Raw genomic sequence first — 12,300 nt, forward strand, 5'->3', positions numbered from 1 at the left:
CCTTCATGGATAGGTGAGGCCACGTGTCAGTGCCCTGCCCCCATTTAAACCTGAGTAACTTTTTTTGGTGGTTGTGTCTTATATACTAAGGTTTGGCATAACATAGCATTTGGGGGGAAACGCTTTTATTGCTTTGAAAGCCACGGATCTAGGACAAGTCTCAGTATGATTTCCCCACCCGGAGAGCAAGAGAGAGGGGACCAGCTCTCAGTAGTGTGGCATGTTGTGATTATTCATCAGATCTGTCATTACCGAATGGCGTCATTCACACCATGTACATACATGATGGTTTGATCCTTTGATTTGTTTTGTTTTTTTTAATCTAAGAAAAAAATGCCCTTTTCCGCTTGGCATTGATACTAGTTCCATATCCTTATTCCACTTTTGCAAAGTGGGTGATACATAGTCTGAATTTTTGTGGTAAACAAATTCAGTATCTGCTGAACACTAGAAGTCGTTGGTGGGATGTGAAACGGGGAGGGTAATACTTAGACTCCCGAGGCAGTGTGTGGGGGGAGGGCTGGCTTGGATTTCCTTTCTCATTCTTTCAACACGTGTCTGCCCGACAGTCAGTTCCCAGACTCTCACAGATTTTGAAGCCTGGTGCTCCTGCCGGCCTTACTTCCCATGTGAAAGAACAGGGATTGCCCCACCCCCTTTGGTGACAGGAAGCCGCAGAAAAATGTTTCCCCTTCCAGTTTAAAGTAACATTTTTTTCTTTTTCGTATTTTAAGAACAAATTTTTTTTCTTATCACAAGAGCAATTTGTATTTGTTGCTGAAAAATAGAAAATACAGACAGGCAAAAAGTATATAATGGAAAATATTCATTATTTCCTTAAGCTGGAGAAGAAAACTACAATTAACACCGAGGTATAAGTCCTTTATGAGCCTTTTCCTTTCTCTTCTTCCCTTCCTCTTCTCTTCTCTTTCCCTCGTTCTTCTCCCCTTGTCCTGGTTTCCTTTTCTTCATACATACCTTTCCAGATATTTCCATACATATATATACGTATATATATATGTATATATACACGTGTATATATATGTGTCTATACATATATGAATATATATACATACACATATGTATACGTATATATGTACACATATGTATATATGTGTGTACATATATATACATATGTGTGTGTGTGTATATATATATATGTATATGTATATATATGTATATATTTACATGACCACAGGCCGCTGGTTAGGACCTTTGGCTGTATGGGACAGAAGCCAGAGGTTAGTAACTAGGGGATCTGTGGTCAGTGGTGGGCTGAGGGGAAAGAGCCAGTAGAATTCTGGAGGGTCTGGACTGACGAGAAGATGGATCATTGGTGGTACCAACTGGAGTAGAGAGGAGGGGAGGGAATCAAGAACTCGGGATCCAGCCTGGCCTTGAAGAACTTACCAGGTCTTACTCTTGAAGGAAGGATGGGAGAGGGTTGTAGGTGGAGAAAAGCAGAGGCCAAGATATTGAGGGAGTAAATGTTCAGTGGACTTTTCTCAGTACTGTCCTGTGAATTGCCTTTTGTAATCTCTAGTCTTTTCCCTTCTGATTTAAAGCTATCCCGGAAGAGTTTATGAAACAGTTGGCAAGATTGTGTTAGTTAGCTCTCATAGTAACTTTTGTTTTATGTCTAATGTAGGCCAATTTTGTCAAGGAAGCAGAGAATTGTAGCTCTAGAGCTGTACAGGCCAATAGAAATGTAATGTAAACTACATACATTGTTTAAAATTGTTAGTAACCAAGTTAAGAAAAAGTGAAAAACAAGTGTAATTAATTTTAATGATATATTTTATTTAAGCAGTATTCCCCAAATATTATCATCTCAACATGTAGTCAGTATAAAATGTAAGAGTGAGATGTTGTACATTCTTTTTTTCTGATTCTGTCTTAGAAATCTGGACTAGCCACATATCATACGCTCAGTAGCCACGTGGAGCTGCCGTGCTGAAGGCCCATACAATTATAGTGCTGAGTGCTAATCTAAGAAATAAAAACGTGCCTGCTCTTAGGAGGTGACAAAGACCCTCTCTTGGCCAAACTGTAGTCAGCCTGCTCTGAGCTCGTTTTCAACAAGACCCTGTCCTTGTGTGGGTTCTCAGGAACCCGTTTTATCAAGAATCTTGTGGGTCGGATTTTGAAAGAGTATGGATGTAAGAAACTTAAACAATGGAAGTGTCTGGCCACATGAGCTTTCGCGAGAATGTGTGGGCTCAGCTGTCTCTTCAGCTGGCATAGGGAAAAGAGCACTTTGCGCTGGAGGCGGCTCCTGGCGTTGTCACCTGCAAGTCCCCTAACTGCTGGGCCCCACTTTCAGCCTCTGAAAATCCTGGGTAGCTTCCTTGGCCCTCATCTCTCCCACCTCTGTATCCTTTGAGTCCTCCAATTCGGAGTGCCCAGTGGATTTCAGGTCAGCAACGATGAGGGATCCCTTGGCACCCCAGTCCCTCCCAGGGCAGAAGGTATCATTGATGCGAGGAAGCCACCCTTTGTGTCGGTCATGTAGTTACACTCTTGGTTTTGTTATCTGTGCTGGCTGTGTTTGCCCTTCTTGTCCTTGTGAATTTCAGGAGTAAAAACAAATATACGTAAAGGGGAATCCATGGTTGGAGCAAGTAATTTAAAAACACATGAAGGAGTGCTTAAAGGAAGTATTTTAGTAAATATTTTGTGGTAGTGATGGGCGGTTGACCTGTTGTAGCACTAATCAGTTCATTGCCCTTTAAAACTGAGAGGCTGGTTTTAGGGATATATTCAGTGCTGTGGTACCCAGTAGCTAAGTTCAGCAAAAGCTGTGCTCAGTTATCAAGAAATAGTGACATAGGAGCTTAGGAGAACAAACGGGAAAATTAACAGGGTTGAATTATCAGCACTGAGAGACAGAATTAGCATTTTTGTTTTTGTTGATAAGGTTAAATAGAAGTGCTGTAATGTTCTCACTGATAATATTTTCAGTGTTTCAACATTTCAATTCTTCAAACCTGGAATTTCTAACAACACAGCCCATTGCTTCCGGTCTGAGAGGCTCCTGCAAAACCTGATCTTCAGAACTCTGCTTATGACTGTTTTCTTTCAAGGTCAACGGTATTTGAGTTATGTGTTTGAGTACCTGCACCGACTTAATCTTAGACTTTGAAGTTTACAACTTTAGATCTTGAGTGAAATATTAAAGAATTGTCTCAAACTGTGACATGCACGTATCGCAAAATAGCTAACACTTTCAAAAGGAATTAGATTAATATGTTATTTGCTTTAACTCTTCAATTCTTTAATGCTCTAGAAATCACTTTGACAAATATAAATGTAAAATATGCGTTAGCTATAGACATATTGCTCGGATTAGCTATAACGTGACAATAGAGCACACATTTTTTTTTTAAAAGTTCGTAAAAACAAAAAATATATATATTGTTTCATAATAATTAGATCTTGCTTAACTGCCTTATTTAATGTCACCAACGAGAAAAAAAAAGTGGTTTCAAGTTTTTGTGCAAAGCTTTAAGGGTACATTCTTAAGGGAATCTCAGTAATATTTCTTTTAGCCGTTTTTTTTTTTAAATGAACAAGGAGCTATACTTTCTATTTTTTAAATTGAGATATAATCGACATATAACACTGTATGAGTTTCAGGTGTCCAACACAATGATTAGCTATTTGTATATATTATGAAATGATCACCACGGTAAATGTAGTTAACACTGTCGTCACATAGTTGTATACTTTTTCTTGTGATGAGAACTTTTAAGATCTTCTCTCTTAGCAATGTTCAAATATGCAATGCAGTTTTGTTAGCTGTAGTTACCATGCTGTACCTTACATCCCATGACTTATTTCTTTTATAAGTGGAAATTCGTACCTCTTGACCACCTAGGAACGAACTTTTCTCCTAGGCTTTTTGGAAGCAAGTAGCATTGAAGTGATTTTTGTCCTGCTCTTAGAAGTTGCAGCAAATGAGGGTACCTAGTGATTGATGACTCCTGTGCAGTGATAAGCCACGCTTTAAAAACATCTCAGGCTCACAGCCCGGCCATGTGCCAATGTCAGGCTGCTCCCTGGTGATAGAGGGAAGTCCTGCGGGCAAAACCATGTTGCCCAAAGGAACACAGGGACTCACATACGTGTGCATACTTACTTCGAGTTGAGAAATCTAGATGACCCAAGGAAAGATCTTCTTGCAAAACAATATCCGTCAAAACACAATTGTTTATTGGCATTTTTTCCTTTTTTTTTTCCTTCTGTTTTTGAGTGAGCGCTCTTTTGCTGAGTGGCTAAGCGTTCTCAGAACAAACAAACCTCTCAGTTCTGGCACGTACAGCCCATTTTGCTCTCTGCCCTCCAGCTCCCTCCTGTGAGTTAGAGATCTGATAGCCCAGGCTGAAGTTTCCAGCTCCCCGAGGCCACGCCACCCTCCTGTGGGGTGCTGGTCATGCCAGGAAAAAAAAGGAAAGAGAAAGGGTAGGCAGGACTAGGCGAAGTCATCCCAATAAAGGTTAGTAGCTGGGTGGTGACACCTTCTCACACGACCGGACAGAAAATGCTGGGCAGCTGGGCAGTGCTTGCTCCCCGTTGCCTGTCACGGTACTGGAGTAAGAGGTGACCTATTTATTTTTAGAAGGCAGCAGTCATAATAACTCGGCTCTTAGCTTCATTCAAGGCAGGCAGGCGCTTTGGAAGTTTGTAAACACCTCCTTTCTGTAAGGGAGGAGTGCTTTTTTTCCAAAAAGGAAAGAACTTGATCACTGGGGTTTTTCCCTCCCGATACTCATCGTTACAGTGGAGGAGAAAACATTGCGGCACGAAGTGTTGCGGCTTTCTCCACTGTGTTAGTATTTTCTAAGAGGCAGAAATGCCTGAAGGTGAGGACGCGGGACCAGGCAAAAGGTAATTATGATATATATTTCTTCTTGAGTGTATTTCATTCGCTAGCTATCTTTTTAAAACTATTATGACTAATTTAAAAAGTAGTTTAAATTAAAATTAAAAATAAAAATTAGGACTGTTATCCCTTAATTCCAGGAAACAATTTTCTTTACATTGAAGAGAGAGAGATAAAATTAGTATACCCTTATATAGCCTATCCTAAACTATACCCTTAGAAACATGTGTGAGTGTTTTTCTTAAATGAGGAGGTGATGGCATGAAATTTTTAAAAATATTTCCCTTTACACCCTGTAAAGTCTACTTGAATTTTTGATGTTTGATTTTTAACTTTAGATGATAGTTTTTGGAAATCGAAGCTAGTGAACATTTTGTAAAATGTTTGCATTTTAAAGACTTGTTGAACATTTCTAAAGGCTAAATATTAGACCAATTTTGATATGACAGCACTTTTCTTTTAACCACAATTCTTATCTTTGAAAATGTGATCAGTTGAGCGCCCATATTCAGTAAATTAATTGTAGTGATGTTTTTATTACTATCTGGCTCTAAGAAGGGTGCGGGATAGAGATGGGTAAGGAACCAGGCAGTAATTCCCACTAATATGAGCATCATTTGTGCCTGTATTGAGGGCCCATTTCTAGCCCCATTTCTGTGTTAACAAAATTTGTATGAATCAGTTTCATTGGAATTCTAATTAGGATCATGGAAATTAGGATATGAAGAGGTAGAAAGAGAGCTATTAAAGTAGGAAAAAGGGAAATTGACAATTTTGTCAAAGAGGGTAGAAACTGGTAACTCTCTAGAAGTAGGAATGCCAAATATATATATATATTTTTTGGTCCCTGTCATGAAGATAAGCATCCCTTTACAGCCATAGTTAAATGATGTGTGTGTGTGTGTGTGTGTGTGTGTGTGTGTGTGTTAGTGTTATAATCAGTTACAATCATGTCCTTCAAAGCTACTTTTCTGTTCAGTTTTCTAATTTTTATTTTCTTCCAAATTTCTTCCCAGTACATCAAAGGGGACATTACGTTGACATTTAATTGAATAATGAGATAATTTTCTATATAAAATGAGAAATTAAATCAAGTACTTAAAGACGACATTTATAAAAATGCCTAGATTTAGGACATGGACTAACTAACTAGTTAAGAAAACATTTTCAGAGAAATGTAAACGTCAGTCTTGGTTTTGAGCTAATGGATTGAACTACCTGTATTGTATGTATCACCCCCTCCCCCATGACATTTTAACATTTCTGAAAATAGGACTTTCTCTTTTTCTGTTAGCATCTTGGCATTCCCACTAGCTCTCTGCATAGAATTTTATGCAGAATTGGCATTTTTAATTAATACTTGTTGAATGAAATGTATTTATGGATGATTTTCATACCTGCAATAAATACGAGTATCTAGGGGACATGATCATTTAGAGACTGACAGGAGAGATTTGGTAGAAATATGATAAGGGTTGCCTTAATGAAATGTAATATCACAATTAAATTGTAATTGTGGGTAATTATAACTATTTTGAACTAAGTTTGTGGTTTAAACAAACATAAGATTATTTTCTAAGAATGTTTTACTGGTTACAAAGAATAAACATAAAAGGAGAGTATATATCTAATAAAAATGATTATTACTAAGGACTGATAATATATTTGCTGAAAATGGGAAACTCCGTCTCCTTTGAAGCAATGTACCCTTCCCCCCACTTTTTTATTTCAATGAGGTAGCTCCCAGCTCTTAACATTTGGTGTTTTCTATACAATATACTTTGCTTTGCTTCGAAAGTTTGTTTTTTCCCTATCTGTGCAGAAAGTTAGAAAGGGCACCCGGACAGAGGGAAAGTTTAGAGCTAGGCTAGAAATACAAGATTACACTTGAGAGGGAGAGAATTTTATTCTTGCTAAATTTGAAATTAAATGCCACTGGACAACTCCTTCGGTGATGTCTACATGAGAAATAACTATTAGAAGTGGTAGATCTGCTGACACATCTTGTTTTTAGGGCTTGAGCGCAACAGATTATGGTTGAATTTCATATCCAGGCTTCTTCATGTTATTTTAATCCCATTTTGGAATTTGGTGACTTAAATTGCTCTGTAACTGACAGTGAGCTAAATCTGAATGTAATCTTTGTTTTTTTTTAATTTTGGGGGGGAGTATTGGGGAACAGTGTGTTTCTCCAGGGCCCATCAGCTCCAAGTCATTGTCCTTCTATCTAGTTGTGGAGGGCGCAGCTCAGCTCCAAGTCCAGTCACTGTTTTCAATCTTAGTTGCAGGGGGTGCAGCCCACCACCCCATGTGGGAATTGAACTGGCAACCTTGTTGAGAGCTTACTTTCTAACCAACTGAGCCATCCGGCCGCCCCTCTGGAAGCTCAGCGGCAGCTTGTTCTCTTCAGTCTAGTTGTGGAGGACGCAGCTCACTGGCCCATGTGGGAATCGAACCGGCAACCCCGTTGTTCAGAGCTTGCTCTCTAACCAACTGAGCCATCCGGCCACCCCTGAATGTAGTCTTTTAAATAAGTGAAAAAAACAAAGGATATGAAGCTTCGTCAGTGTGTCAGGATGTGTGCAACAGCTGCCGCGGCTCGGACTGCTTTGTACACTCATGGCCCAGCGGCTCTGCGGCACCGTTTTATACTCACCAAATGGAAACACATGAACACGACTGCCTGGGAGGGGAGGGAGGCAGGTGAGAGACCCTCCTCCTCACTGTTTACCATGTTGCAGTAGTAAATGCTCTTGGTGAGAACCTCTAAAGACTCCATTCCAGTTTCAAGGTCAGGAGATGCGGGGAGAGGGTGTGAAAGAATGCCCTTCTGCAGGATGTGGAAGGCTGAAACCCAAGCAGGAAGTGTGGGGTGCCAAAGAAGAAGGAAAAAAGTGTGGGCAGTGACGGGGGAAGCAGACAGGATCAAGAAATACGAGGAAAATTAGACTCCGGCCAGAGGCCTGGCTCTAGGTGTTTCCTCGTCCCACCTACTGTGAGGCCCCACTGTGGGGGCAGCAGTGCAGGCCCTCAGAGGTGGTCCATATGTGGTGGAGGGAGGGGTGTGATAGGCGTGACATCCCCACTTCCAGCTGCCAGCAAGGGGGCTGGACCCTGGGCCATCGAGACCAAGCTCTGAGTGTGTCTCAGGTCCGCACTTGCACACGAGATCATTATGGCCTCACTGCCTGGTTCACTCTGCATGTACTTACAAGTGCTGCGCCTGAGCCGATGCTATGCCAGGTGCTGAGCGGATGGGTCAGACCCCTGCTCCCATGGCGCATACAGTCTGGATGGGGGAGACAAGACACTTGCATTAAAAGATAAGTGAATATTTCAGACAATGAGGGCTAAAACATCTTTTTAAAGGTAATGTGGGAGAGTACCTTGTATATATGTGGTATGGAAACCTCGCTGAGAGGCGCCCGTGGAGCTGAGGTTTGAAGGAGCCGGCCATGTGAGGATGTAAAGGGAGTGCTCTCTGAGAAGTGGACCCAGCATGGGCACAGGGCCTGACAGGGGTGTGTGAATTGGCACCTGTTAGGAACAGAAAGGCAGGAACAGAGAACAATGAGTGGGGAAGAGGTTTGGCCAGGCCTGCGGTGTCTCACAGGTACAGTAGGAGGTGGGACGTTAATTAAGGTGGTGAGAAATCATTAGAGGGTTTGAAGCTGGGGGTTGGGGGAAAGGTGGGGGCCACTCAAATACTATAAGGTAATATGCTTTTGTGAATTGGCCTGAAAATGTCACCATTTATAATTTCTCATGGAAACGTGGGTTCTGAGGTATGAAAATGCTAACTTTGGAACACAACTAAATCGATAAATTGGGAATTAGGTGGATAAGCATTTCAGAAATCAGCATACATTACACATCAAGAAAACCCAAGGGTGGAGGCCGTATACTGGGAGTGCAAGACAGCACTGTTTATTACAGCATAGTTTGTGGTCACCCACTGGGTGACAGAGAACTGGGTCTCACACCTGTAATAGGTACTTGGACTCCTGTGAGGGGTTTTACCATCTGCAGAGAGAGAACAGCTTCTGACAGTGAGTCTGACCCTGCAGCTGACACAGTTGGGTGTGCTCTGTGTGTGTGACAGGCTTTAGTGTCTTTCTTTTGGACAAGACTCTTCATAAATCATTAGTGAGGAAGGGTGACTTGGTGTCCTGCTAACCATGGGACAGTCACAGACAGCAGCTGGTTTTCTAGATTCTTTAGAAGGGTCTACTATTTAACCAATAAGTAGAAAACATGAAGTTTTCGTGATTAAGAAGCAAAATGTTGGCTGTTAATACAGGACTCTCTGAAGCATTGTTGCTTGACTTATCATATACTGTGGTGAAGACTTAATTGACGCTTTGATTGAAAAAGGCTGACTATAACTCTGTCGTGGCAATTTCAGTTGTTCACAGATCTTACTGCTCTGGAATGGTGAGGTGGCCACATACCAGACTTCTGGACAGACGAAGGGCTGTTCCATCTAAGAAACCCACAGCTCTTTAAAAGCTTGTTGGCCTGGTTAGTATTTGGAAATGGCAGCGACCATCACATTGAATTTTACTCTTGGAAAGCTGGAGAGAAATTGCTTTAAGTATACTCTTTAATCCAGATGTTTGAATAATTCAAGTTGGCCCATTACAGGATTGATTTTACTGTATTGATGAAGCCTCTCCTTTGATAGTGCTGTTTCTTTAAAATATGAGGTGAGGTTAAGAGTAGCCTCACAAAGAAATCTGACTAGTGTACCCATCTCAAGCTTTGCGTGAAATGGGTTTCCCGTGAGCAAGCATATTTCAGCTTTTGGTTGCCTGAGAAAGTCCGCTGGAACTAGGCGCAGAGAGAGCAAAGTTGGCGCGGCCATGAAGTGAAGGATCAGGCTGCTGAGTCCTGAGCCTGTGTAGTTAGACACACATATGGTCATATGGTGGTGACGCACTGGGTGGGTTTGACACTGAGAAAGGTCCGTATGGTTGGCACACAGGAGGAAGGAGAGAGTGGCTGGAGATGAGTGGACAGGGATCCAGGAGCCCGTCATTGGGCCTTTGTGGGTAATGTGTGCTGGTCGATGACGTTTAACAACTGGCTCTCTAGGGGAGGGGAAGCCCTAATGTACCATTTGTTGATTCCTTTTCAAGCCACCCACAGGAGGTCACTGAGAGTGGAACTGGGAAAAGATGTACCAAACTGGTTCCGAAAAGCTTGTGGAGGTCGATTCCAGCACACACATTGATTGTGGGCTGATGCAGGAGTTGCGTTTAATTCTGTGTTACATCTTCTTCATGGATGTATCCCCAAGACATACAAGCATTTCAGTAAAGGCTTGTCAAAGGAATTAATAATGGTGTCTTTTTTTTTCCTCCCTCCAACACAGTCATGGAAAATCGCTCTCAGGCATAGAAAATGTTTACCACTTTTGAAATTCTACTTTGACCCAGCTGGGCTAATATTTGAAATTGATTAAGAACACAGAGAACAACATAGTCTGCCCTTGTTACAGGAGGTTTTTCTGTGTGTTGTGTGATATCTTAATCAACACCAGTGAACAGGCAGTATGCTTCCCAAATCCTTGCAGCTCCCCCGTAAGCTTCCGGTCGTCAAGCCCCTGTTAAAGCTGATTTATATTTTATGAATATGGGCTGACGAATCTTTTGACATCCCTAAAATGTGATGAAGGTCTCTTTGGTTTCCAGTGCCAAAGGAGGGTGGCAGCTACTGTGTGGTGGGCCATTGGAAAGGGCTGTCCCAGGGCTGCCAAGAGAAGCCGTTGCTAACAGGAAAAGGCCATTGTTTGGGCTTTCCTTACTCCCAGCCTTTCGTCCCGTCTGTGTCCAAATCCAGTTGTCTCGCTTCTTCTCCTCACTGTGTAAATCTGGGTCCCACAGAAGGTATGTGAGTACACGGGCTTGCCTGAGGGGCAAGTCTCATATGCAGTCATGTTTTTCAACTAGAAGATGTTAAAAGTGTTCATTTGGGGATATAAAAATAGTATGGGGAAAATGCATTTAAAGAAGAAAGGATCAACTGTCATCTTACTACCCTAAAAAAATACTGGTATATTTTGCTTTTTAGTATTTCTTTGGACAGATTTTCTTGGCACAGTTACAATAATTGTATATATGTTACATACAGTTTTGTATGCTGCTTTTCCCCCCCCTCTCCTGAGCGCTTCCCAATGGCATCTAAACATTTTGGAAGCATTTTTTTAATGCCTGAAAAAGAGTCTACCCTTTGGAATTTCATGCATACATCATTACTATATTATTGAAAACAGTGTTGCCCTACAAATGAGAGTGATATATCACTTTTAATTTTTCTAATTAGGGAATGATTGGATGGGAAGGTGTGAAATATGAGCGGCTAGTTTCCGACGGCCGGGCCAGCATCATTTCCCCTACGTCCTGTTGGCCAAGCAGCCAAAAATTCCAGACTTGAGGGGAGAGGAGATGGGACCCCACTTTACCTTGGGAAGAAAGAATTTGGGGGCTCTCTTATAAAACGTCTAGAAAAAGAAAAATTTTTACTTAATATTTGTTTTTATAAAAATTGTATCAGTTATCGTTTGAAAAAACATCTATGGAGAAACTTTCCACCTGACTCCGCTGCCTGCTCTTAAAACAACTGCTGACCGACGACATCTCTTCCTAACAGAGGACTGCTCCAGTGGTCTAGTTTCTTGATAACTGTATTTACTTATCTAGAATAACTTTGTATTTCTTTGAAGCTCAGATCTTGAGGCATAAACACCTATCTATTTTCACCATTCTGTAGAGTGACTATTGCAGACATGGTCCTTGCAATTATGCAAAGTCGTTTTCAATCCTGGCTGTAAATCCCAGCCTCACCGTTAACTAGCTGGGTGACCTTGGGCAAGTCTTAGTCGCTTAATCACTCTGGATTTCATTTTGTTTATCAATAAAATAGGCATAATGATACTTACTTTTTATAGACTAAATATGGTGATCCACATTAAATATTTAATTTTAGTAAATGGCTCACTGTAAGTCCTCACAAAATAGTTAATAATAGTAATAATAATAATAAGTAATAATGATACTTACTTCAGTTATACACTGCCTTAAGCAGTACAAAACAGGCCACTTTGAGTGAAAACACCTCAGTCGTCTGTGGTCTAATCTGGGTGAATATCCCGATCTCCAGTCATGACGTGTGTGGGAGACACTCAACATACGCCGTCCATCTGCTCTGCCTACAGGTGGTCTCAACCAGGCAGGATCGCCCAGTGCATTCCTTGTTGGTTTGGTCTGGACAGTCTGCATGGTCTTTGTGTTGGGCATAGGGCCACGAGGGGTGTGTGTTGGGTCCATACAGTTTTGACCCTTCGTAGGATTGCTTTCACCCAAGTGAGCGTGGGTGTCACACCGCAAACCTGTGCTCTGAGTGAAAGGATTTGCCAC

The 12,300-nt window shown here is 41.5% G+C and overlaps 1 protein-coding gene across 2 annotated transcripts in view; it reads left to right on the top strand.

Annotated features, from left to right (window-relative positions):
* Window positions 1-12,300, top strand: part of RETREG1 (reticulophagy regulator 1) — a 114,836-nt gene that overhangs the window by 71,646 nt on the left and 30,890 nt on the right. Inside the window, exon 1 of one of the 2 annotated variants that reach the window (XM_019753538.2) lies at window positions 4,360-4,887. The exons of the other annotated variant lie outside the window; for it this stretch is intronic. Coding sequence (XP_019609097.1) covers window positions 4,853-4,887 — 35 coding nt within the window. The 5' untranslated portion in view covers window positions 4,360-4,852. Of the gene's footprint in view, window positions 1-4,359; window positions 4,888-12,300 lie in introns of those variants that run through there. 2 annotated transcript variants of the gene reach the window in all.

This window comes from Rhinolophus sinicus, linkage group LG03, assembly GCF_036562045.2.
Source record: "Rhinolophus sinicus isolate RSC01 linkage group LG03, ASM3656204v1, whole genome shotgun sequence".
Classification (NCBI taxonomy): domain Eukaryota; kingdom Metazoa; phylum Chordata; class Mammalia; order Chiroptera; family Rhinolophidae; genus Rhinolophus; species Rhinolophus sinicus.